The following is a 26,973-nucleotide window of genomic DNA, read 5'->3' as shown; positions in this document are numbered from 1 at the left end:
CCTCTGGGTTGACTGGAGATATGCAGCTCAAATAAAAAAACTGATCTCGCCATTGAGATCCTTGTGAAATTGTGAGAATAATGAGCATAAATTTGGCTGCATTATGGATTTGGGAAATTTGAGCCTCTAAGGAATCTAGAAGATTCCCTCAAAATTCTCGAAGACTCTCCTTTGCTGGGAATCTACAAATCCATTGCTCAAAAGGTGAAGATGACCTCACCATTGTATTCCTTCCAAAAATTTTATAAAAATTATTGTAAACTTGATTGCATTCTCACACTAAGAAAAATTACCTCCCAAGGAATCTTCAACATCAAGAGAATATTCACTGTCTCGAAAATTGTGTCAAGGTTCCGCCTCCTGGAACCGTGTCATGGTTCTTCTCTCATCCACTCCTAGAACTTGGCCTTCGAGTTCCTCCAATATGCCTAAACTCCTCTCTCATTAGTTGTCCTCAGGTTGGATGGCATGAATTGGTTCATAAAACATTTGTTGGACGGGTAAAACATCACAATTGTTTTTCCTGATGGCAATGTTTAAACTTGTGTGAAGAAGCATGCAGGTTCCAACCTTGCTCTTGCTCGAATTGCATGGCACGTTATGTCATTTTTGGTTGTGGTTTGAAACCACCAATGGTTAAGTATACACGTCCAACAATTATGGAATATACACTATGTTTTATGTTAATTTTCGGGGCCATTTGATAACCATGTGATATATGGTTATAACAACCATACACAAAAAGATTTTAAATTTTTTGTTTATATTAATACAATCATATTTGTTTGAAACAGTTTATGGTTGTAATATGTTAAGGTTTGGTTGTTACAATATAACAAACCCACTCATATAACTTCATTTAAATATTTCGTTGGTTTAATGGTAACCATTTTCCATAAACCACCACATTTTAAAATTCCTTTAATTTTTGTTTTATAATACCCATTTAATAACCATGATATTTCAAACCATTTTGATAATTTAAAAATGATTTTTGGTTTTATATGGATTTTGTTTTTATGAGGGCATTTTAATATTATTTTGTTTTGTCTTTTTTGTAGGGCAAGAGCCAATGGAGTGCCATGTGTCAATGGTTGATGGGCTGCCATGTGGGTCCCACTTGCTGACTGGAATTCCATGTGGCACATTGTGGGTCCCTCTTCTGTTGGAAATAATACTGAGAGGGGGGGGGGGGGTGAATCAGTATTATCACATTAATAAAACTTTTTCATTTCCATGATCAGATTCATATATGCTACTTCCACAACTTCTTATGATTAAGTTAATTGATCTTCAATGAGTGCATTAGAACATTATCAACCATATTATCAGATAACAGATGCAGTAATAGAGAATAGATCATCACACATAAGGCACACACATGAACACCATGATATAAGGTGGAAACCCAATGCGGGAGAAAACCACCTGCTGCAAGTCATCTCAATATTCTTCTTAATAAGAAAATCCTTTTACAATATTTGTACTGGTGCAGTCTTATACCAGTACGGGAGCTACAACCCCCTTTGCTCTTGTACTAGCTGATCCATTTACTAGTACGCAGGCTGCTACCTGCTACAATGCTCCAAAGATTTCCTTTAGCTCTTGTACTAGCTTAGATACTAGTACGTAGGTGCTGACCTACAATCTTCTCCCCTCCAGGTACCACATTTCATCAATTTTCAGACTGGATACACTGAAGCACAACACATAATCTGAAAGGCCACATTTCATCCAATTTTCATACTGGACCCAACAACAACTTTGAAGCTCATAATCAAACAACCTTCTAAATGACCCAATCATCAGATCCATACATATACAATGATATTATGAGAGTTATCAACCAGATCTAGTACATCAGATCACATGAAGATAACCGATCCATTCATCCAACAAAACTGAAGTTAATCATAATCATTCACTCAATCACTGCTGTTATAAGAACCAAACATTACTTCAACAACCCAGATCATAAGAATGATAAGCAGAGATTTTAAGAGAAGTAAGCAACTTCACCCATGTACTGCCTGCTTACGTAAGCACCCTGCTCAACTGCTCACCTGCTTACAGTACGCACCCTGCTCAATTGCTCGCCTGCTTACAGTACGCACCCTGCTCAACTGCTCACCTGCTTATGTACGCACTGTAGTCAACTGCTCACCTGCGTACCTCGCTCTGAGTCCGTTGGACTGCCTGCGGACCTCCGCACCTGCAACCCTTCTGTGCCTGCGTACCGGCGCACCTGAAACGCTTTGTTCCTGTGTATGTACGCACTTTTCTTTCACTGTACCTGCGTACCTCCAGGCATAGATGATTTCAAGACTTAAAGAATGACCCAGACAGTCAGATCTACAGATCTGATCATGCGCCGAAGAGATCTCAATCCATCAGTAGATTCGCCTTATTTAGATCTAGACATTACTCCCAAGAGATCATAATATTTCAGATCTAGCTCTCATAAGATATTCAACCCAAGCACATCCTCAAGCCAAATGATCTCCTTTGCTTTATATAGGAAAGATCTTCCTCAAATCATGGATCAATACCACGGGTCGACACCATAATAACACAAATACCGTCGGCTAAATATCAAGGGTAAAACATAAGAAACCCCACGTGTGCTTTTCTCTGCCTTGAAATGTGTGCACTGGGGGTACGCACCTCCTGAACGGCTGACCTGCGTATCTGGCCGCGGTCCCTTCACGGTGTACCTGTGGGTACGCACTTTCTGTAATGTGTACCTACGTACCCCTTATTTTCTTCAATATTTGATAGCTGATCATCAATCTCTGCTGTTGTGATCTATCACCTGAATGGGTTGCCATCAAGGACAACACTTTAGCCATAATGCCAACAATCTCCCCCTTTGGACTTGATGGCAAAGCTTACTTGTGAACTGTCATCTGGTCCCTTTGTGCTTGTCTGGTGATCCCATGCACTCTGTCACATCTGATATTTCTTCTGTAGATTCGTCTGAATGTATACAGGTGAGATGATCTTCTATGAGAGGGTTGCCATCAAGTACAACACATGCATCATAATGCCAACAATCTCCCCCTTTGGACTTGATGGAAACAACACCAAATCACTCTCCCCCTTTGACATCAAGGTCAAAGGGGTATGCTCCCCCTAAGAACATGCTCCCCTTGACTATAAACCAGATCTGCTAAAGTCTCTGAATGAACTCCCCCTTTGTATATGCCATGGTGCTCCAATCTGATAATGCTCTTTCTGAGAACAAGCTGAGATGGACCTGCTCTGCTATATAGTGCTATTCATGCTCAAGCTCCCCCTGACCTGCAAAAATATGTTCTACAAGAAGAACATGACTCTATATATCATAAATGACCTTCCTATCACCAAAAGACTCAATACATACATTTATCGCAATGGTGATACATCAAAAGTTTACATATGATATCATTCATCCCAGGCATAGTGGGGAAACAAAGGCTGTTACATGACCTGAAGAGATAACTATAAAAGAGACACAGACCAATCACCTAAGATAAATATCAACAATCAACACTGTATGATCTGCTTCATAGTATCTGTCAACATCAACTTGCATTAGTGCATGAATCTCCAAGGTATGAGAAACACCATAGCCATCCAGATCTGCATGAACTAAGATTCATCAAATGGGAGTATTTGCATCAATCAACATATGAATGAAACCTATCATCATATAGGTAAGGTCTCATCATCATCATGTCTCCAACAATGCAACTTTGAATAATCATCCATGTATCCAGCCAACAATCTTCATCCATATATGTACCAAGAACAATAAAGACTCCATGCAAGCACCATTAGAGAATCAACCACAAATCTGATCCAAGAACCATGTGACCAACTCATAACCATAGCAAGATGAATCATAAACATCATCACCAAGGACCATAATGCCAAAAATGCATTAAGAACATATGATCCCCCTAAACCTGTGCCATCTGTCACATCTGATCATGCATATCAATAAGAAGAGTCAGCCAATAAATGCTTTAAGACAGGTACGCAGTTGTTATTTATCTATCCTGCATAGCCACGCACTCCATCTTCTGCTCCCCTGCGTACAGTCGCAGATATCCTTATGCTTCACTGCGTACATACGCATTTGTTCCATCAGTTGCGCCGCGTGCTCCACGCACCTTTTCTTCTATCGCGCCGCGTACTTCTGTGAACCTACGCAAGTTATCCTTCTATCGCGCCGCGTACCTTTGATCTTACTACGCACCTCTTCTTCTATCTCGCCGCGTCCTTCCGCATGTGCTCTTCTGATAAGCCGCGTACCTCCGCACAGGGACTGTGCCTTAACTTGCGTACATCCACACCCGGTCTTATGCTCTGCTGCGTACGCCCGCACTTTCACAGTGAATGATCTGTGTACCTTAGATTGGGACCCACTTCAGATTTCCAGATTTGATCTTGTGCTCGAGAGATCATACTTCATAGATCAATTTCACTTTTCTTACTGCCTTTCTTCAATCATATACGCGATTGTGCAGTATCCAACTAGCGTATATATGCGACTTCCCTTTATGAAGTTTGCATATGAGATTCAGGACACTGAAGTTTTGTACTTTCAGCTCCCTCTGATTCTGGTATGTCTGTACATTGTGCTGTGCCACCTTTTTCTAACTGTACTTCCTTTTTCCTCCATATCTTCAAGCGTGATAATGACATTTTCTCCTTGTGATATGGTGCCCACACTTTGTTCCTGCATTCCTTAGCTATATGTCCAAGCTTGTTACATGCATAACATCTTACATGTTTCATATTCCTCCTGTAACAATCAGCAGCTTTGTGACCAAACATATTGCAAGCAAGGCAATATCCATAAAAATACCTTGATTGAGATGACTTGTCTGCATAATGGTCTTGAACTCTTCTTCTTCTACATCTAGCTGCAAAATGTCCAAGATTATGACATACATAACATTCAACATTATTCATAGGAGGAGTAAAGGATTTTCTTTGAGGAATCTCTTTCCTTGGTTGATGATGAGATTGATCTTTCATTTCTTCATTGATCACTTTAGATTTCTCTTTAGAATTCCTTGCCTCACCTTGTGAACTAGATTCACCTTCAACAGATTCATGGAAACCAAGACCAGTCTTTATAGCAGGGGACCTTTGACTACTAAGAATATCATCCAATACTTTAGAGCTATCTTGAAATCGTAAAAGCTTATCCTTTTCTTCTAGTTTACCTTTCAAGATATTTACCTCAACCTGAAGCTGTTCTTCCTTTTCAAGAGATTTCTTTTTCAAAACTTCTTCAGCTTTCCTTCCTTCTTCCATTTGTTCCCTTAGTTTGAGAATCTCCTTTTCTTGTTCTTCATTCAGATCCTACTGCATTTGACGAACTCGGAAGGCACATTCTAGTTGAGATTTTAAGCTGGTGACTTCGTTTTCTTGTTTTGCAATAGCTTGGAGTAGATCTGTATTCTGCTTCTTTGATTCTTCAAGATCTCCTTTTAGTGAGAGGATTGTAGCTTCAAGATTTTCATAATAACTGGATCGATCTCTGAGCTCCTTGATTGTTGTGTTCTTTTCAATGACTTCATTTCTTAGAGATGTTGCTTCATCCTGCAACTTTTGATACCTTTCCTTGCATAACTTGAGGGCACCACTCTTTACGTCAAAACGTTTTTCTTGTTCAATAATTTTGTTTGTCAGCCTGTTAAATTCTGCCTCTATTTGACATCTTTCTTGCTCACCCATAAGAGAAAGTTCAGTAGTCTCACTATCACTTTCATCTCTTTCACAAGGAAATATAGCTGGAACATCAGAAGATAACACATTCATACCTGATAATGATTCTGAATCTGATTCTGAATCTGTAGAGCTTCTTATGCCTAATCCCCAATCGATTCTCCCACTGTCATAGCCCTTCTGAGATGTCTTCTTATTCTTATGAGCTTTCTTCTTAAGCTTCTTTCCCATTGTTCCACGGATCTCCTTCAAGCGATCAAGCTTCTATCAAAGGACCTGCTCTGATCCCAATTGTTGGAAATAATACTGAGAGGGGGGGGGGGTGAATCAGTATTATCACATTAATAAAACTTTTTCATTTCCATGATCAGATTCATATATGCTACTTCCACAACTTCTTATGATTAAGTTAATTGATCTTCAATGAGTGCATTAGAACATTATCAACCATATTATCAGATAACAGATGCAGTAATAGAGAATAGATCATCACACATAAGGCACACACATGAACACCATGATATAAGGTGGAAACCCAATGCGGGAGAAAACCACCTGCTGCAAGTCATCTCAATATTCTTCTTAATAAGAAAATCCTTTTACAATATTTGTACTGGTGCAGTCTTATACCAGTACGGGAGCTACAACCCCCTTTGCACTTGTACTAGCCGATCCATTTACTAGTACGCAGGCTGCTACCTGCTACAATGCTCCAAAGATTTCCTTTAGCTCTTGTACTAGCTTAGATACTAGTACATAGGTGCTGACCTACAATCTTCTCTCCTCCAGGTACCACATTTCATCAATTTTTAGACTGGATACACTGAAGCACAACACATAATCTGAAAGGCCACATTTCATCCAATTTTCATACTGGACCCAACAACAACTTTGAAGCTCATAATCAAACAACCTTCTAAATCACCCAATCATCAGATCCATACATATACAATGATATTATGAGAGTTATCAACCAGATCTAGTACATCAGATCACATGAAGATAACCGATCCATTCATCCAACAAAACTGAAGTTAATCATAATCATTCACTCAATCACTACTATTATCAGAACCAAACATTACTTCAACAACCCAGATCATAAGAATGATAAGCAGAGATTTTAAGAGAAGTAAGCAGCTTCACCCATGTACTGCCTGCTTACGTAAGCACCTTGCTCAACTGCTCGCCTACTTACAGTACGCACCCTGCTCAACTGCTCGCCTGCTTACAGTACGCACCCTGCTCAATTGCTCCCCTGCTTACGTACGCACTGTAGTCAACTGCTCTCCTGCGTACCTCGCTCTGAGTCCATTGCACTGCCTGCGGACCTCCGCACCTGCAACCCTTCTGTGCCTGCGTACCAGCGCACCTGAAACGCTTCTTTCCTGCGTATGTACGCACTTTTCTTTCACTGTACCTGCGTACCTCCAGGCATAGATGATTTCAAGACTTAAAGAATGACCCAGACAGTCAGATCTACAGATCTGATCATGCGCCGAAGAGATATCAATCCATCAGTACATTCGCCTCATTTAGATCTAGACATTACTCCCAAGAGATCATAATATTTCAGATCTAGCTCTCATAAGATATTCAACCCAAGCACATCCTCAAGCCAAATGATCTCCTTTGCTTTATATAGGAAAGCTCTTCCTCAAATCATGGATCAATACCACGGGCCGACACCATAATAACACAAACACCGTCGGCTAAATATCAAGGGTAAAACATAAGAAACCCCACATGTGCTTTTCTCTGCCTTGAAATGTGTGCACTGGGGATACGCACCTCCTGAACGGCTGACCTGCGTATCTGGGCGCGGTCCCTTCACAGTGTACCTGCAGGTACGCACTTTCTGTAAGGTGTACCTGCGTACCCCTTATTTTCTTCAATATTTGATAGCTGATCATCAATCTCTGCTGCTGTGATCTATCACCTGAATGGGTTGCTATCAAGGACAACACTTTAGCCATAATGCCAACAATCTCCCCCTTTGGACTTGATGGCAAAGCTTACTTGTGAACTGTCATCTGGTCCCTTTGTGCTTGTCTGGTGATCCCATGCACTCTGCCACATCTGATATTTCTTCTGTAGATTCGTCTGAATGTATACAAGTGAGCTGATCTTCTATGAGAGGGTTGCCATCAAGTACAACACATGCATCATAATGCCAACATCTTCTTCCCAGTCATGTAAATCTTTAAACATATCTATCTCCCTCATACAAACTTGGATTTGAGTGGCATTCATGTCGTTGGAATCAGGACAACGAGCGCTTCTATCTTGTGCTACTTTGAGAGAAATATGACCGCCTTGAATTTTGACCATTTTTTAGCCCTCTTGAACTTCTGCATGTGTCTGCAGCCACCTAGATCAAGCCTCCCCACTGAGGAGCCTTTTGTCCTCCAAAAGCATGAAATTAATCTGCAACTTCTTTCTACCTTGTCTGCACTACAATTGTCCTCATAGGTCACCCTTCCTTCTCCTTCACGTTTGTCTTTCGGAGCCATAAGTGATGAGCCAAAACCTCCACCCTCTATAAACATGTAGTACATTGTTTTTCATACTACATGATTATCAACATCAACAACTAATCACCCAAGTGTCCCATACTTTCCACGAGTTTATAACATATTCTTTGTGGTCAAGTTTACAACAAAATGGAAACAAATACCCCTTCTATCAAAATAAGGCCAAAATATCACTATCACTTAAACAAGTGACGGAAAACACATCATCAATTTTACAATATAAAATGCAACACATGATTTACAAAATGATGCCATTACAAGCTACCCAATCTAGAAAAACCATTCTGACTCAACAAAGTGAACCATGATGAATGTGGCGGTTTGCTTGTTGAACATTTTCACTGACTAGTTTCTGCATGGGTGCTTTGTCCATAGGGCGATGCTCTGGATGGAGCCTCCAACACATGGCTCTTTGATGACCACTTCTGTTGCAACGACTGCAATAAGTCTTCTTCCTCTAGATCTACTTAACATGTTTCTTCCTCTGCAGTGGAGAAGACGTTTCACGCGTCATCATCTTTCATGATCCCATTCTCTTCTAGCACTCATCAAATATATGGTTATGTAAACCACAAAAACCACATGTTTTTCAATTCCATGATTTACGTTCATCATTGACAACATGATTTTAATCGAAATGAACATTCAAATATTGAGACTTGTTATACAGTTCCTTTTTATCTCTGGTGTAACAATGGTGATGAGAGCTTGCCTTAGCTCTTTCCCTACAATGGGCACTGCCATGGTATGATGGTGATGTGTTCTCATCATTCTCTTTCCACGATGATTTCAACAATGTCTTGGAAGCATCTGACACCCTTGACAATTCTCCTTCAGTGTATCCGAAGCCTGCAAATCAAGGTCTCTTCACAACCTCCAATGGCTTAGTTATGTCTTGAATATTAACACCAAGTCCTTCTTCTTCCTTGTACCTCAACCTAGTAAGGAGCCTCGGGTTTCTCCCTATAATTGGTATCCCCACATTTCCAACATAAATTATACTATGTGAAGATGAAACTGAAGGGGAATCAACATCTTTTACCTCCACTTTCCAGTTGGAAAGAACTGACGAGGGATTCTCATCATCTTTTGTTGGTGGTTTGTTGGCTGTCTCGATGCATTCCCCAACCTGCTTCCTGACATACCCAAGTCCTGCCTGATGAGTTAATTCCTCTACTTTGATGGGGTTGAAAATGCCTTGGCCATTAATACCAAAGCCTTTTCCTTCACACCACATTCTCTTCAGTAGTTTGGAGCCAATTCTTGTGGTGTGATTTTCAAAAGTAGCGAAATCATAATCAGGAAATGTACATGAAGTCGGAGAATTGCTTTTTATCTCATAAGGGCCACGCTGCAGCTTTTCCAATGCCTCGTCCTTAGCTTATAGCTATTGTAGCAACTTCTGCTTCTCCTCTTTCTCTTCTCGTAGAAGCATCTTCAATTCAACATTATCTGGTTGAAGACTCTAGTTGTTGTGCTTCAGTTCTTCCAGAGCCGCTTCCGTGGATCGCAGCTATAGCTGCAATTTTTTCTTTTTCTCTGTCTCTTTTTGTAGGGCTTCATATATTATGTCCATATTTTTACAAACTATGAGAATGGCCCCATACACTCTTTTTGATCATCCATTGTTGCATGTTCCATTGTCCATGCTCGTAGTTCAAATCCACGCGAAGACCGCTTTGATACAAAACTTGATCTTAGCTCCTTTAGCTACTAGATTTAACACAGATCTTTTGCTTCCATGATGTAGTTAGAATTGCATTTTATAAGATCATAAATGAAAATATATCCATTCTTAAGCAAATGGAAACATAATTACGATTAGAAAATCATAAACAAGAGACATTGATAACAGAGTCCGTCCAGTGTGGACTGCATGTCCAGGCCTGGTGTCAAGATGGTGTTGATCACTTCATTCAGTGCTGGAAATGGTGAATATGTACATGGGCTATGTTTTTAGTCATAGATGGAAATGTTCCCTCTAGAAGAGTGGCAAAGTCTCTTCATGAGATGTTTCACTACAGGAACTATCACTCACAATAGGCCTCCTATTAGCATGACATAAGCTTACACATGGTAACAATGATTATCCTGCCATCATGCAATCAAAGGGATCTCAACCAAAACACCCACAGTGACAATGAGTATCTTTCCGTCATCACAACAAAGGGATTTCAATCAAAACATAAATAACAATCCATGACGAATACAGATCACATGAAATAGACACAAAGATTCCACATCATACATCAAGTAGGAATTGAAACAACATAGTACATCTCACAGCAAATGATCAAAGGAGTACATGACAACACCACTTCTTATACTTCAACTCTGATGCTGGTTGAAGAATAGAATACTTAGATGCTGGATCTGAATGCACCATCGAAATTGTGGCGTCAAATGACATAGAATCGATTGTCCATGCTTTGAAATTTGACACAGTCGCTCCAATCTGGAAAATGGCTGAAAACTAGAAAGCTCAGTTGCAAACACTCACTATGCCAATGAATTTGTATCATTGAGAGTTGTAAAATCAACTATCCATTTCTCAAATTCTAACACTGGAAAAATGTGGGCCTGTAGGAATCTTTTAGATTCCTCTTTGATTCTCCAAAGATTACCTCCTCTGCGTTTACTGAAGATCTACAAATCTAATCAAAAAATTGCTCCCGCCATTGAGATCCTTGTGAAATTATGAGAAGAATGAGTATAAATTTTGTTGCATTCTTGATCTGGGAAATTTTAGCCTCTAAGGAATCTGGAAGATTCTGCCAAGATTCTCGAAGATTCTCCTCCCCTGAGAATATGAAAATACATTGTTCAAAAGTTGAGTCCAACATCGCCATTGCATTCCCTATGAACATCTGAAAAATATGTCTGTAAACTTGATTACATACTAACACTAAGAAAAATTACCTCCCAAAGAATCTTCGACATCAAGAGAATATTCCCTATGTCGAAAAGCGTGTCAACATTCTCCCTCCTACAACTATGTCATGGCTCCACTCTCATCCGTCCCCTCAACTCAGCCTCTGAGTTCATCCAAACCACCTCCACTCGCTCTCGTTCATTGTCCTCCAGTCGGATGGCATGAATTGGGTCATAAATCATTTGTCGGGTGGATAGAATAACATGGTTGTTTGGCGTGTCGAAAAAGTTTTAAATTCGATGCGGAACCACCCAGGTTCCAACTATGGTGTTTCTCGGATTACATGGTTGTTATGTCCTTTTTGGTTGCTGTTTGAAACCACTGATGGTTAAATATACACGCCCAACAATTACGGCATAAACATTATGTTTTATGTTAATTTTTGGGGTCATTTGATAGCCATGTGATATACGGATATAAAAACCATAGACAAAATGCTTTTAAAATTTTGGTTTATATTAATACAATCATATTCGTTTGAAACAGTTTATGCTTGTAATATGTTAAGGTTTCATTTGTTATAATATAACAAACCTACCCATATAAGCTCATTATATATTTCATTGGTTTAATGGTAACCATTTTCCATAACCACCTCATTTTAATATTCCTTTAATTTTTGTTTTATAATGCCCATTTAATAACCATGATATTTCATATGGTTATAATGATATTTTGATATTTTAAAAATGATTTTTTTGTTTTATATGGATTTTATTTTTATGATGGCATTTTAATATTTTGTTTTGTCTTTTTTTGTAGGGTAAGAGCCAATGGAGTGCCATGTGTCAACGAATGATGGGCTGTCATGTGGGTCCCACTTGTTGATTCGAATTCCATGTGGTAAACTGTGGGCCCCTCTTCTTCCATATCATGTCAATATTTAAAGAATTATATCTCCCTCGTACAAACTCGGATTCGAGTGTTGTTCACGTTGTTGGAATCAAGGCGATGAGCACTTTGATCTAGTGTTGGATTGAGAGCACGTTGATCTATTTAAATTTTGACCATTTATGATCCCTCTTAGACTTTTGCATGTGTCTAGAGCCACCTGGTCACACACCTTCCTTCCTTTTGAATGCGCCATTTCATCTCTCTCTCTTACTAACAGTTAGAGCCAAGGAAAATATTTAAGGATTAGGAAACCGAACCTTTATACATGATGGGACTCCTATACCAAATGGCGTGAGTTCTAATTGGGAATACATATCTAGGAGATATCCTGACTGGTGGTCGGTCTAGTACCGTCAAAATTTATGGTACTAGAAGGAGGGAAACCATACTTGTATATCTAATAACACTACCAACCCCAATCATACTTCATGTGGTAAAGGCAATAACATTCCCATAAACTCCCCTGTGCACATTCTTGAAATTGGTAATTCTTCCTAGACCAAGACTACAAAGCCTTACAAAATTACATATGAATAGCTCCAAGCCATTTGCCCCATCACTCAAAAGTTTGTAAGAGTTATTGGATTGATACCTAGAATAGAGAATCTTCAATATTTTCCGAAGAAGAACCAACAAACCTTACTAGGCTAGTGATTTAAATAGTTTAAGAGTTGGTTCTTGCCACCCTTGAAGTGTTAGCAGACTGAAGGAAACAAAGGAAAACTAGAACAAATTCCAACCTTCAATGGTGGTGAAGTAGTGCTCTCAGACGATACTTTCCATGGGTTGGGCGGAGAAGAAGAAGAAGAATAAGAAGAAGAAGACCAATCAAATTATAAAGAAGAAGGGGAAGGCAACAAAGAGGACATGTAGACCAATATCTGGAATGGATGTCTCATGGCCCACTTGCACTACTGGGTGCATTACAGAAGATGCCAGGGCAACTGGAAAATCTCCTAATGAAGTATGACCCTAAGAGATAATTAAAGTCAGAGGATCATCTAGACAACTTCTACCTACATCTAAAAGCACTTCAGCTACGATATGATGGTGTTGCATGTATATTTTGTTTGTGTACTTTATATGGTAGAGAATTTGTTTGGTATCATAGTCTTCCTCTAAATTCCATCTAGAACTAGAGAGGGTTTAAGAAATTTTCCTTGAGAAATTTGTTGATGATAAGACCCCTGCCATGTTGTTGAAATAGTTGGGTAGTCTCAAGATAGAGAAAAAGGTAAGAGTGAAATATTTCAATCATACATTTAATCATATTTTGAATAATCTCTCATCAAACAATAAACCTCATGACTTCATCACCCATGATTATTACATTTCTACTTTGTCGACAAGCATTGCACAGTTTGTAAAGAGAACACCGAAAAAAACTTTGACAAAAAATTATGAAGAGGAAAACGATGATGTTTTCAAGGGCGCAACAATTGATGAAGACGCGAATGGAAGAACCTTGTAATATGTAGCTATTTAGGGCAAAGCAAATCTCATGCTGAAAGGTGTGGTGTCACTGAAAAAGTTTTATGACCTACAGAAACATTTCCCGAGACTTGTTAATGATAAAATCCATAGATCCATAATGTCACAATAGAAAATCAATTTGGAAATGGAAAAGGATTCAAAGTTTCTCAATATTGGTACTTGTTGTACACTAGAGGATTGTCAAGCCTTTATATGCTTGTTCAAGCGGTGCCGAAACATATTCACTTGGATGTATGATCAACTTAAAACTTATGACACCCAAATTATCTAGCATTTGATTCTGATAAAAGAAGGGGCCAAGCAAGTTCAACAAAATCTATGGAAGCTACATCCAATGCTCGAACCCCTGACTCAAAAAGAGTTAAGAAAATTGATGAATGCTCAGATCATATACAAGGTACGACACTCCACCTAGGTATCAAACTTGGTTCTGCTAAGAAAGAAGTCCATGGAAATTTGCTTGTGTGATGATTTCTGAAACCTGAACCATTCCTCGAACAAAGATAATTACCCCATGTTATCTATGGAGAAGATATTACAAATAGCATTGGGGTGATAAATGTTTTCTCTCTTTGGTTGATATTCATGATACGACCAAGTTCTAGTCACATAGCATGGGAGGATTAAAATAACTTTCCGCACAAAGTTGGGTACATTCACATTCAAGCGAATGCCATTTGGGTTGATGAATGTTGCTGCTACATTATAACATGCCATGGAAATCACATTCTGGGGATTGATTGGAGAATGTGTAGCAATTTATCTTGATGAGCTCACAATGTTTTCCAAATAGAGATTCGATCACATACGTCACTTGAAGAAAATTTTTGAGTGATGTCGCAAATACAGGATATCTCTTAATCCTAAGAAAAGTATATTTTTTGTGTCTGAGGGTAACCTATTGTGACAAATCATTTCTAAGAGAGGGATTAAAGTGGATCCAGAGTGGGTAAAAAAAATCACGTCCAAATAAAACGGCTATGCAATCCTTTCTTGGGAAAATAAATTTCCTCTGTAAGTTCATTTCCGATTACTCCCAGATTGTTAAACCAATATATGAAATGATAAAGAAGGATTCTTTATATCGATGGTAAAAAATGGAAAAGGACACATTTCCTATATCAAACAAGATATCGCAGAAGCGCCTGCATTATAAATCCCATATTTTAGCATATATTTCTTGCTCTACACCTTTTTTTCTGACACTTTTATTGTCACTATGCTCAAACAAAATGATAACTAGAATAATGAGTAGCCTATATATTTCATTAGAACTAGTATTCAAGGAACCAAACTCGATTATCCAACCATTGAAAAGAAAGCTTATGAAGTCTGCAAGGCGGTGAAGAATTTTAGGCCCTATCTTTTGAAAAATCATTGTATTATCCTTGTTCACCACCCAATAGTCAAATCATTGTTTGTCCAACAAGAGTTGTGTGAGAGAAGAGTGAACTAGATGAATTGTCTACAGGAGTATCAGTTATAATTCAAACTAGTTCACACAATCAAGGGTCATGGTCTATGTCAACTAGCAGCAAAAGCAATGGACACAAAAGGAAGAAGAAGATCTCTCATGTTGGGAGCAAGAAATCGAAATGAACAATGTTGAGCAAGCTTCCCCCACTATTGTCATTAAACCTTGGTAAATAGATGTGTGCCAAAACCTTGAGCATGACACCATACCCTATCATCTATCTACACAACAAAATATGGCACTCAGAATGAAAACATTACCTTACCGATTGGTGCATGGGGTGATTTTCAGAAAGCACCATAATTTAGTACTAGTTAGGTGTTTGGAAGCACATGATTCAGAGAAATTATTGTGCACTCTCCATGATGGACCAGGAAGAGGACATTTTGTGGGTAATACAACACCAAATAAAGTGAGGAGGGCCAACTTCTATTGTCCTACATTATTTAGGGATGCTCATTATTATGCCTACAAGTGCCCGTCTTTCAAAGGTGTGTCGGGAGAAAGAATAAAACAACCACCCCATTTCTGCCTATTACAGTGGAATAACCTTTTTAGTGGTGGTTGAATAGTACAAGAGGAAGTGGACACAAAGGAATAAGAAAACATCTCAGGTTGGGAGCAAGAAATTGAAATATATAATGTTGAGAGAGCTTCCCCTACTATTGTCATGAACTCTTGGTACATATATGTTTTCCAATACATTGAGCATGGCAGTGTGCCCTCTCATCTACCTTTAAGGTAAAAGAGGGCACTCCGACTCAAATTATTACATTAACAACTGGTGCACAGGGTTCTTTTCAGAAAGAACCATAAGGGAGTATTTCTAAAGTGTTTGTAAGAACATGATTTAGAGAAAGTATTATGTGATCTCCAAGATGGACCAACTGGAGGACATTTTGTGGGTAACACAAAAAAACATAAATTCATGTGGGTCAACTTCTACATGCCTACATTATCTAGGTATTTTCATGCTTATGCCTGCAAGTTCCTAGTCTGTTAGAGGTGTGGCGACAAAAACAAGAAGTTAGCCAACCCATTGCAACCTGTTGTAGTGGAAGAACCTTTTCAACAGTGGGGTCTGGATATTATTGGAGAAATATTTCTGCATTCATCAAAACAACACTATTATATTCTCACTACTATATATATTATTTCATGCGGTGCATTGAATCAGTTTCACTCAAACAGGTGAATGACCAGGAATAATAAATTTCCTTCAGCAGAACATTATTTCCAGGTTCGATAGTCCTACTTCACTTGTTTTAGACAATGCAACATACTTTTCATCACTAAGAAGTTATTAATATGCGTTGGAAAATGTTATTGTATTACAACATTCATCTAATTATTATCCGCAGGGGAATGGTCTTCCTAAATCCACCAATAAGATCCTAATCCATATCATTAGAAATACCATATTCTTTCAGTAGTGAAACTAACACTCTGGTTTGGAAAAGCCTATATGGGCTAGCTGATTCATGCCAAAGCGCTCTCCGAACATCTCCCCTTACTTCATAGTGTATGGAAAGGAAGCCATCCTCTCGCCCAACATCTACTTTCCTACACTCCAATTTTCACAAGAATCCCAAGAGAAGCCATGCTTATTATTACAGTGTAGGATGGACACCCTCCACATAGTATAGGAAGAAAGGTTGAAAGAAGAATAAATATGTGTACTTCATCAGAATCATATGAAGAGGTGTTTCGACAAGAAGTATATAGGTAAGAACAACTTTAGTGTTGGTGACTTGTTCTTGAAGTGGGACAAAGCCCATGAGGACAAAGGAAAACATACTAAGCTTCGATCGTTTTGGATTGGGCCATTCACTATCGATGAAAAGCTTATCCAACACAGTTATCATCTTCAATCACTTGACGGGAAGATTGAGTCTGTCCCTGTCAATGGTGAAGACTTAAAACACTACTTTCAATGATGATATGGGGTTGTGCCCTACACTGAGTACATAATTTTTTATTTTTTATTTTCTGAGTTTTGTTTTCTTCATGTGAATAAGTTTTAAATAAGTGTTGTGCATGAAAATTTTGTGGCTTCTATTATGTGTGTGGAGTAACTCTAAAGAGTCTTGTGACACTGGAACATTTGGCTAACCTTTTGTGCATCTACCTGTGTTCATTATGTATTTTTGTCGATGAAGTTCTGAGGAAAAGTATGATCATCCGTAAGGAGAGTTTTGGTAGAACCATGCACCCATGTCTATTTCAAAAACCTCATGCCTACACTCGGTGTTTATTTTTTGGTGTTTTCATGCTTATATAATTAGTAGAAGCAAAGAAGGGGAAAAATCTAAATGACCAACCCTAAATCAAAGGTCTATATATGCTCCTCTAAAGGAACAATCTCTTATGCTCTCGATATGTCAGGATCCCTCTCCCACCCTAAAATGAATAATTTTTGATACAAAATCCTTTTTAAAATCAGCCCCAAGGGAGAGCTCAAATGGTCGAGTTCCTGTTGCTAAGCACTTTCCCAGTTGGGAGGTCAAGGGGTCAAATCTCGTCGACGCCCTCAGGGTTAGGCCTGATATGGCCGACCGGCAGATCCCTTCGGGTGGAACTACCCCGCTTCTGTACGTGGACATAGTGGCCACTCATTGAGTGCCCGTGAACCACATTGAAAAAAATAAATCGTTTTTAAAATAAATAAATAAATGAAAAATAAGAGAAAGTCTTCCACCAGAGAGAGGTGAGGCAAGAAACTCTACTAGGCTACTGTCCAGGTTCACTGGCAAAATAGAAATCATTGTATTCATGAGTGAATCCTTCGGGGGTACAGTTTAGTCCTCCTAGAAGCAGAGCAACACCATAGATGAGAAATTATACTCTAAAAATATTAAACTCGTGAGCTACACTACCTTTCACAATTTGAAAGATAGTTAGATCGTTGAATGTTATGTTGTGTTCAACTGAGAAGGTATAAAGGAGATTGTTTCTATTCATGGGGTATGTGGGAAGACCAAAGTAATCTGAACAATGAATGAACACTCCCTAAAGAACCAACAACCTACACAGAAGAAGTTAAACAAGACAGAGAAGCTAAAATTATACTAGTGTGTCACCAAGTGTTGTAGTTGCTACAACACCCTTCAAAATTTTGGCTTGCAGTCAATTTTAGACGCTTCCTTGGTCTTTTACATTCTTTTCACAAACACCAAAGCTTATTTCATGAGCTTTCTTCAAGTATTTTTCTCCCTTTCACATATTGGGCAAGCTCTTGACATTTGGCATGATTGGTTGTCACAAAATGTTTACAAGCCTATTATGATGGTTTCAAGGGTCTATCTTTCTATATATGAGTTCTTATAACCATGTAAACGTTTTTCACACTCATTTATAAAGTTCTAAGAATTGTTGCACAAGTGTCGTTAGGATGGTCCCAATGTCTATCTTAATTGTTGCACTTGTCATAAACGGTCATAAAGTCATCACACAAAGTGAAATAGAATTTTTATCTGTCCTAGATGATTAATGTTGTTGTGTCATCAATTATTCTAAGTGTGAGATCACATTTGCATGATTGTTGCACTATGTAGTTTATATACTCAAGCTCTGACCTTGAGCTTAACAATTATGCAATCATTCCTCCCAACCTAGCCTTCACTACACATTTCACAATAAGAAGCCTCATATCATCTCCTGAGCCTCTAAACTATGCAATTTTGTAGTAGCCCTACCTCCCTTGTCTCCAAAAAATGCACAGTGTGTCCTCTCAGCACACATCCCCTCATCCTATCCCACTGGCTTCCAAAATTGCACAGTCTTGTCCCTTAGTCCTACCTGAACTGAACATTGTGTAGTATCAAAGCTCAAAATTCCTCCTTAGCCACAAGAACTATGCACTGTGTAGTCACTAAGCCCTCTCTCTCGACCTATCACCTGTTTCTGACTTAGTAATTGGATCAAAATGTGTTATCTTATACTATGGGGTTTTGAGACTGACGTTGTCTTGTCATGAGTTAATTGTAGTTGCAGGTACTTTATCACACCATGGAACAATGATGAATAATGAGATGCAGTAAGGAAGCTCAATGAAAGACAATTTTTTAACTGAATACACAAGATAATCAATTAAGAGATGCAAAAGGGACATCATTTTAAGATTGCAACTCAAGACTTAATATCATTGAAGATTCCTTATCACCAAGTCATATGGAGGTGAATAGAAGAAGCATAAACTCAACACTTAGTAGTAGCAATGGCTTGACATTTCCATATCATCATGGAGTCGATGTTAATAGTGTCATGTCATGTCATGTCATGAGTAGTCACATGCCACACCTTGTGGAAAATGATGTTACATATGTTTCAGAAATGTATTGTAACGTTAAAGTCCAAAGGACATGTGTGGAATACAAAGAGTCATGTAAAGTTGAAAATTCAGAGGAAGTCAAATAGTCGCGAGGGTAGTGAAAGAGTTACAACTAAGGGAAAGAATTACCTCTTGATTATATATACTCCCTCATTGTATGAGCAATGTAATTTTCTTCTTGGCTTCTCCCACAAAGCATTAGAGAGATAAGCTAGTTCTTTTGTGTAGAAAGGAGTGTCTCCAATGCTCCACTACTAGAGCTAGTGATGTTCAATGTATACATGTGTCTTCGAAATTTTAATTAATAATAGAAGCCTTCAAGGCCAACACATTCTTCATGCATGGATTATGAATGTTTGTAATACTATTCTGTGGATGTTTGTATTTCAAGTTTTCTTTCACATGTGCTAAGATAATTCAACTATTTCAGTTGCTTTAGTACTTATATTATTGAGAATATGTTGTAATTGTTGTTATTGTTGGCCCATCCTAGTGGACTATTCCAAAGGCTATTAGAGAAACCTTTCTTCATTTGTTGGGTTTAATCACTATTGAATCCTCTATGGACTATTATGCCAGAGTTTAGACAGATCCTTTTGGTTGATGTGTCTCTCTTCTTGGGTGTTACTATTACCTCTATCTTAGCGGCTCACTTTCCTCCCCTCCCAGTAGTAGAAGAACCTTGACACATTTACAACTGAACACTATCTAGACATACTTTATTTATTTTCGAAGTCACCATTACATCTCTCTCTCTTGCTAACAGTTACAGCTAAGGTGAATCTTTAGGGATTCGACAACCAGACCTTTATACTGGATGGGACTCATAAAAATAACGATGTGAGGTATAATTGGGACTTCATATCAGGGACACCCCTGAATGTTGGTGGTCTAAAACACTCAACAAAACCTTAAGGTCTTTTTGACCGTGCTAGACCTACCAATGTCTCGAGGGATCTCCCCGTCAAGAAGCCCCAACTGGACCTCAGACTGTTTGGAATAGGAGTCCAAACAATGGGTTGTAGAGTATTGCCTTCACTGTGGTTGTGCGCAGAGGTAAGTAAGATATCCTTACTGGTAGCAAGGGTGTGACCTTGCAGTAATTCATGGAAGGTGCATGAAAGGCTCTAGCATACAGAAGGGGGAGTGAGTGCATCCCTTAGAACCATGTGATAACACATAGCTTGAAAGGGAACACACGAGCATAAACACATCATTAGATGGAAAGCAGGATAGCCGATGATCAAAATTAATAGACTATACCAACAACATGCTTCGATAATATTCATACAAGAACATACGGCATGGTCCACAAATAGATGCATAAATTATAGCTACATAAATCATTAAAGTAACCAGGATAGATGAACTACAATAACAACATATCCATGAAACATGTTGTCTTTGTTATATTAAAAGAGTGAAATATCCAATCATACATACGAGTAATACTTCCACTACCCCTGATCGTGGAACATTATAGTCACTACCGCCTTCTCCTCCGACGAGATGTACTAGCTATACACTATGGAGAAGCCAAGGCTCATTACAATACACTCAAAGCTTTCTCTAAGTTACACCTATAGAAAGCTTGGCTCCCAAAAGCCTGTAGAATGAGTTATGAGGTTTTATAAATAACAAAGGGTCAGGTGACCCTTGACGGATTCCTTTGTGACTCTTCACCTACCCTCATGACTCTTCAACTAATACAAGACTGTTACATTCTACTATCAACATTTGGTCTTTCACTTTTACAACATGTTTAGATTACAATCTGCACATGTATCCATGCGAGAAATAAGTAGGCTTGAGTAGGCCATGAAAGACATCACTAATAATTGGACAACAGTGGGAAGACTAACTCTTCGACATCGTCGTGATGATTGAGGGTGGTGAACTGATTCAAAGCTTGGTAGTTTCTTATGGTGTTCTCATAATCTGTGGTGACATCCTTCTAAAAGCGAACTCTGCCTCCATTGCATTCAGATAAACTAATTTGGCACCTTTGTCCAACTCGACAGATAACATGCGCATCAAAAACTTAAGTGCAACTAGACCAAAAACATACTGATAAATGGTGTCTACGGTCATCTACATGTCTTCCCTGGTGGCTATGCACATCAGCTAATAAAATTACATGTCCAACTCTAGTCACACTTGGTTCTTTGACATCCATGCTTCTGAACACCTATGCATGTGAAGCATGCAAACTGGTGATGAGATGTTAGAATTCCTCATTGTTCCGTATTTGACTCTGGATGTGTGCCTTCAACTCTACTGACTTTGGCTTCATCACTTTTTGCAAGTGTAGTGGGGCTCCTTTGTAACTCATTTTCCATATTTTCATGTGATCGACAATAGTGTACATATCTGAAAAGATACGTTCTCTCCTAGAACATCACTATTTCCAATTGTTGAGATGGACAATTGAATATTGCATGATGACAAATATGAAGTATAACTTTCGCATGACTGTCCCAAGAGATGATACTTCATCTAGTATTCTGCTCCTCAACTCTACTCTAGTAGATGTTGTAACTTTCTCTCCTTCATGCTTTCCTTCTTATAACTCCTTAGCCATCTACTCATTCTCAGCTATCAAGAATATAAAAGTCAAGCTAGTGGCTTTGGCATATTCTTTGGTAGCATCAGCCTATCTAGTTGGATTTCTATGCACATCGGACACGATCACTCACTCTTCAAATTGCGCAAGAGATATATGGACACCCAGAGTAGGAAATCTATGCGATTTCACAGCTCTGTGTTGTGAATCATAGAAATATATGTTGTGCATCTCCGCCTATGGTTTGTCTTGAAGGATTTCAATGTCTCATTGATCGCTTTGGACTTTCTCTACTTCTAGATCTAGTGAAGCCAGTGGGGTGACCTCTTGTTTCTAAGGCATGAGGTCAATATCTTGATCTAACTTAGGCTGAGCCATATTGATCTCCATCTACTTCGGCATTTGTTCAATCTGCTGAGCAAAGTCCTGCTCTTGTGGCTGCTAACTGTGTGTGCTCTGTGCCAACTACTCAAGTGAGTCAATAACCTGTATGGGTGCAATTTCATCTATCTATGCATGTTACGCCTCCTCCTATTCATGTTCCTGCTGCACTTCCTTCTCTCTTCTACACAAGTCCTCTTCCTCCCCAAGTTGTTGCTTCAACTTCTACAACTGCTTTTTTGCTTCCTCCAGCTTCTGTTTCTCCCTCTACCTTTGTGCGATCCTCTTGTTGCATTGTCACCTCTTAGCCTCAATCTTTAAAGTTTCTCTCAACACAATTTGGTCTTCTTTGAACTTGCATCTTTGCTCTGCTTCTGCACTGTCAACAACCTTCCTCTTGCCTTTCTTAAGTGTAGATTTGGTTCCCTCTATTGCTACTGATGATGCTTCTCTCTGAGATGTTGTTGTCTTCTTCTTTGCTAACCATTATATAACTATGTTTACAGGTTCGTTAAGACTTAAGAAGTGATAACAGTATCTCCATGGGTCTTCCTCAGGCCAATGACATGCCCCGTGGATCCAAGGATGTTGCACTCTCGCACAGTGGTCCCTCACTAAGGAATGTGAGTCATAAAAATTGAAAATTCTGGTGCCAAAGGTGAATCTCTTGAATTCCTTTGTCTTGGCCTCATCATGCTTGAGATTCCAGATCTCATACAACCAAATCTATAAAGGAAGAGCAGGCCAAGGTGGCTTCTTATTCCTGTGCAGTCGAGATGTGATATGACACTTCTTGCATCACGAGCTTTTGCATGGAAAAATTCGGTAAACAATGTGGAGGCTTCTCCACATTGTACAAAGAGGTGAAGCATACCAATATACTATGTCGATCAATGCCTCCATCGCTTCCTCTGACATGTGTTAATGGGAAAACTAGTGTCTTTTCGATCAACTAGCCCTCTACGTTTGCCAACTACCCTAGAAACAACAGTTTAAAGAAATTCGTGATTTATTCTATGTATAATAGATAAGAGAAAGGCAAAGGAACCAACTTGGATCTTCTGCTTAACTCCTTGCTTGATCTATCTCCCCCTTGACAGAGCTTGCAACTCCTCTCCGTACTTATCCCGCTTGGAGAGTACCTGTAGGAACACAGTAACAAAGAACCGTCTAAGCATATTGATCTATTATATCATAATCATTACGGAACTAGAAATATAATGAAAATATAATGACATTCATGAATAATAAAAATCACAATTGCACAGTTATATGGAAGAAAACTCGAAGAACTTTATTATATAGAAGGGAGAATTACAACCCAGTTGTCTGATCCAACATTATCCTCCCAGCATGAAGCCCTCTTCACCTCATGAAATAGCAAGATCACACCAACAATACAATGCTCTTTCTCAAATACAAACTATCAACACTTCCTTGCAATTCACAAAATTCCAGCCTTTGGATCTCTTAGATGGGGGATCCATTTATAAATGTGTGCAAGGGTGTGAGTCATCTTTTGGGTTTTGATTAGTGTCATTCCACTTGTTACATTTGGTTCCACAAGAGGAGAGATAACTAAATTTTAGATCTCTTACTCATCCTTGGGAGAATTCAGAGAGGCAAGTGTCATAGGGGATGTTTCTAGAAGATTCTGTAATATCCCTCCCCTTAAAAATAAATAATAAATAATAAAAATAATAAATGATATTTTTAAATATCATTTATTATTTAACATTTATAGTTTATTATTTTTATTATTTATTATTTATATTATTATTATTTATTTTGTTAAGGAATTTAGACTTCTGTGATCCATAACATTGTTAAGATAGTCTTCGGCAAAATCACATAACCAATCTTTTGTCGACGCGTTTCGAACCAACCAGTGTGGTTCATCATCAGGACAAGTTGAAGAACTAATCCGGCTTAGCTCGATTAAATAGAGTGTGCAGAGACTCCAACAGCTAAAATGCTAACGGCTAATTTGACCTAATGAACCTGGTCAAACTACTCAAAAATTTTTAATTAATATTTCTAGAATTAAAATAGGTAAATAAAGGAGTTTATTTGTTAATTTAAGGATAATATTAATATTTTAATTATAATGGTCATTATATATATTTTAAATGATTTATTATTATTTAATTATATTACTAAATAATTATTATTAATAATATATTTATTTAATAATAAAAAGATATATAATTGAATTATTTATTATTTATTATTTTTATTATTTATTTTATATTATTATTATTATTTTTTATTATTTATTATTAAGTGGAGGGATATTACATACTCTCCCACTTTAAGGAACTTCATCCCGAAGTTATGTTGAATTATGTATTATGTATTATTTTTATTATTTATTATTTATTATTGTATTTACTTCATGTTGCCAACACCCTCTGCTGAACTAGTATAACCAGGAGGCATCGAAAGTCCCCAACACCCCGGGAAATCTCAAGGAATCTCTGTCCTTTTTCCCACTTTTGGCACCAAGCTAAGCCTGGCCCGGTCTGTATCCCAGTCCAAGGCTGGCCCCAAGGCTCACGCCTGACTCAGACCTCATCTGCCCCAAGACAGGCATCTAGTCTGGTACTCAATGACCTCGGGCATCTCACAAGGCTAGCCCACTCCCTCCACAACTACTAAGGTGCACAGCCCCAGGCATCGAAGTCCTTTACATCCCTTCTAGTCTTCGGCATCCCAATCCAATAACAGGCACCTAGCCTAGAACATCAGGCACTTGGCCTCCTCAAGATGGTCGCATAGCTCTTCAAGAGTTGTCCATCAAGAGCTACACAAGACAAAGGAACCACTAGCATATGTAGCGTTGATCAAGTTTTGTCCCCAGCCCATATGGTGTTACATATTCTCCCTCGTGCGTATGGGCTCGTACGAGATCATCAAATAAACCGGCCCTCTCAGCCCATTTGTGGAGTCCTGTCAATCCTCACACCTTGTATGCAACCAATGCATTAGCTATACCATCATAGTATCATAGAAAATAATCCAGATGCCAAGTTTTGCATGTCATCATGAGAACATTCATCATTTTAATCGCGACATTATGAATGATAACGAACTGCATGCTTATGCATGTCATACATTGTACGCAACTATCACATGAATTCCATCATAAGTCAGAACATCAACATATTGCATCAAGACATATCATGACTTCACATAATAACTGAACCACATGTCACTAACCTCGTATTATAGCATCGTTATGCATATCATATCCATTGTGAGTATTCAACATTAAATATCTATAATCATGAATATAACATCATAATACCTATGCATATCACCATCATCATAAGGATACATCATTATTCTCCTACCATTATATCATGAAACATCATCAATATGAGAAACATCTCAATACTTATCAAATATAGAATAATACTCTATAAGAATTCTTATCATGATACATTAGAAAAAATCAATTTCTTTACAAACATTCAACTATGAACTAAGATTATTCAACATCCATCTAGGCTCTATGTTATCTCATCAGTTTTATTAGTGTTATCCTTTCATCAAGATACCAATTAGTTTTTCAATAATCATTTCCACTTCTTTGAACTAGGAAGTTGACCATTTACACCATAGGTATAATCATCTAAGTACCTCGTTAAATTTCACATGAGCCTCATCATCTTGAGTCTTAATCTCTTCCCTAAGGAAATTCTGGTGAAATTCATTTAAGATATTACTAGTGATGCCATCATTATTTAAATCGTCTATCTTAGAATTAAAATCCCTTGATTTTACATCCATTTACCATTTGGCTTACTGATTCCAATACCGCTATATGCAATTGCATATAAATACTAGGTCATCATGATTTAATTTTATGTCATGCGTAATTTACTTGCATGAGGGTTTGTTGATCCATGTTGACTTATACCTACATCATTTAACAATTATCATTTTCATCTAAAAATATTTCCTTATCTCGTCAAGTTCCTATCTCAATACCACTTGATTGCTTTATCGTAAATTCACTCTTCATCAAGTTGGACAAGAGATTCTTGCTCATTAAATAGTATATTTATTTTAGATTTTGAAACAGTTGGAAATACTACTACTATCATTGTCCATGAAAAATTTAAATGTGTGGTGTTATGTGGAAACAATCCTCTTTTAACGCTTTGGGAACAAAAGTTCTTCACATTTTGAACTATGTAGATCATCACTGTGACCATTACCAATCATGTTTCTCACTATCCCTTCAATATTAAATGGATACTATTTTAAGGGCTATAATTATTTCTTCCAATTTGACTTCATTTGATGTGTACTCCTTAGGGGAGTGTACTTCTATTCTCATAGTTATGTAAGTAATCAAGTATGGTTCTCATCCTTGCACATTTTCTGAATTCAAGTATTACTAATGTGAAAAATACCTTCATAGTTTAAGATGTATTTCCATGAATTCATCACTTGATCTTACTTTCATGGAAACGTCATCAATCTATTTCCTTTGTTCTATGTTTATATCTTTGTTTTAAACCCTCATAAAAATATTAAAATCCAACTCTTACCAATTTCCAAAGTTCACAAGAATTTGAATAAGTAAGATAATTTAATTTATAGTAATTATGCTATTCTTGGAAAAATATAATTCTAATCAAT

General features: G+C 38.1%; 1 protein-coding gene across 1 annotated transcript in view; it reads right to left on the bottom strand.

Moving 5' to 3' along the window:
- The window catches only part of LOC149167542 (GCN5-related N-acetyltransferase 3, chloroplastic-like), a 150,482-nt gene extending 123,732 nt beyond the window's left edge, over nt 1-26,750 (bottom strand). The window contains exon 1 of the mRNA XM_089430515.1: nt 26,745-26,750. Coding sequence (XP_089286641.1) covers nt 26,745-26,750 — 6 coding nt within the window. The remainder of the gene's footprint in view (nt 1-26,744) is intronic.
- Nucleotides 26,751-26,973: the final 223 nt, after the last annotated feature.

This window comes from Pinus tabuliformis, chromosome 5_1 (assembly GCF_031772625.1).
Source record: "Pinus tabuliformis cultivar Carrire ecotype Pingquan chromosome 5_1, CPIR1, whole genome shotgun sequence".
NCBI lineage: Eukaryota > Viridiplantae > Streptophyta > Pinopsida > Pinales > Pinaceae > Pinus > Pinus tabuliformis.
The sequence above is the reverse complement of the archived record's forward strand: the minus strand, read 5'-3'. Positions and strand labels throughout refer to the sequence as shown.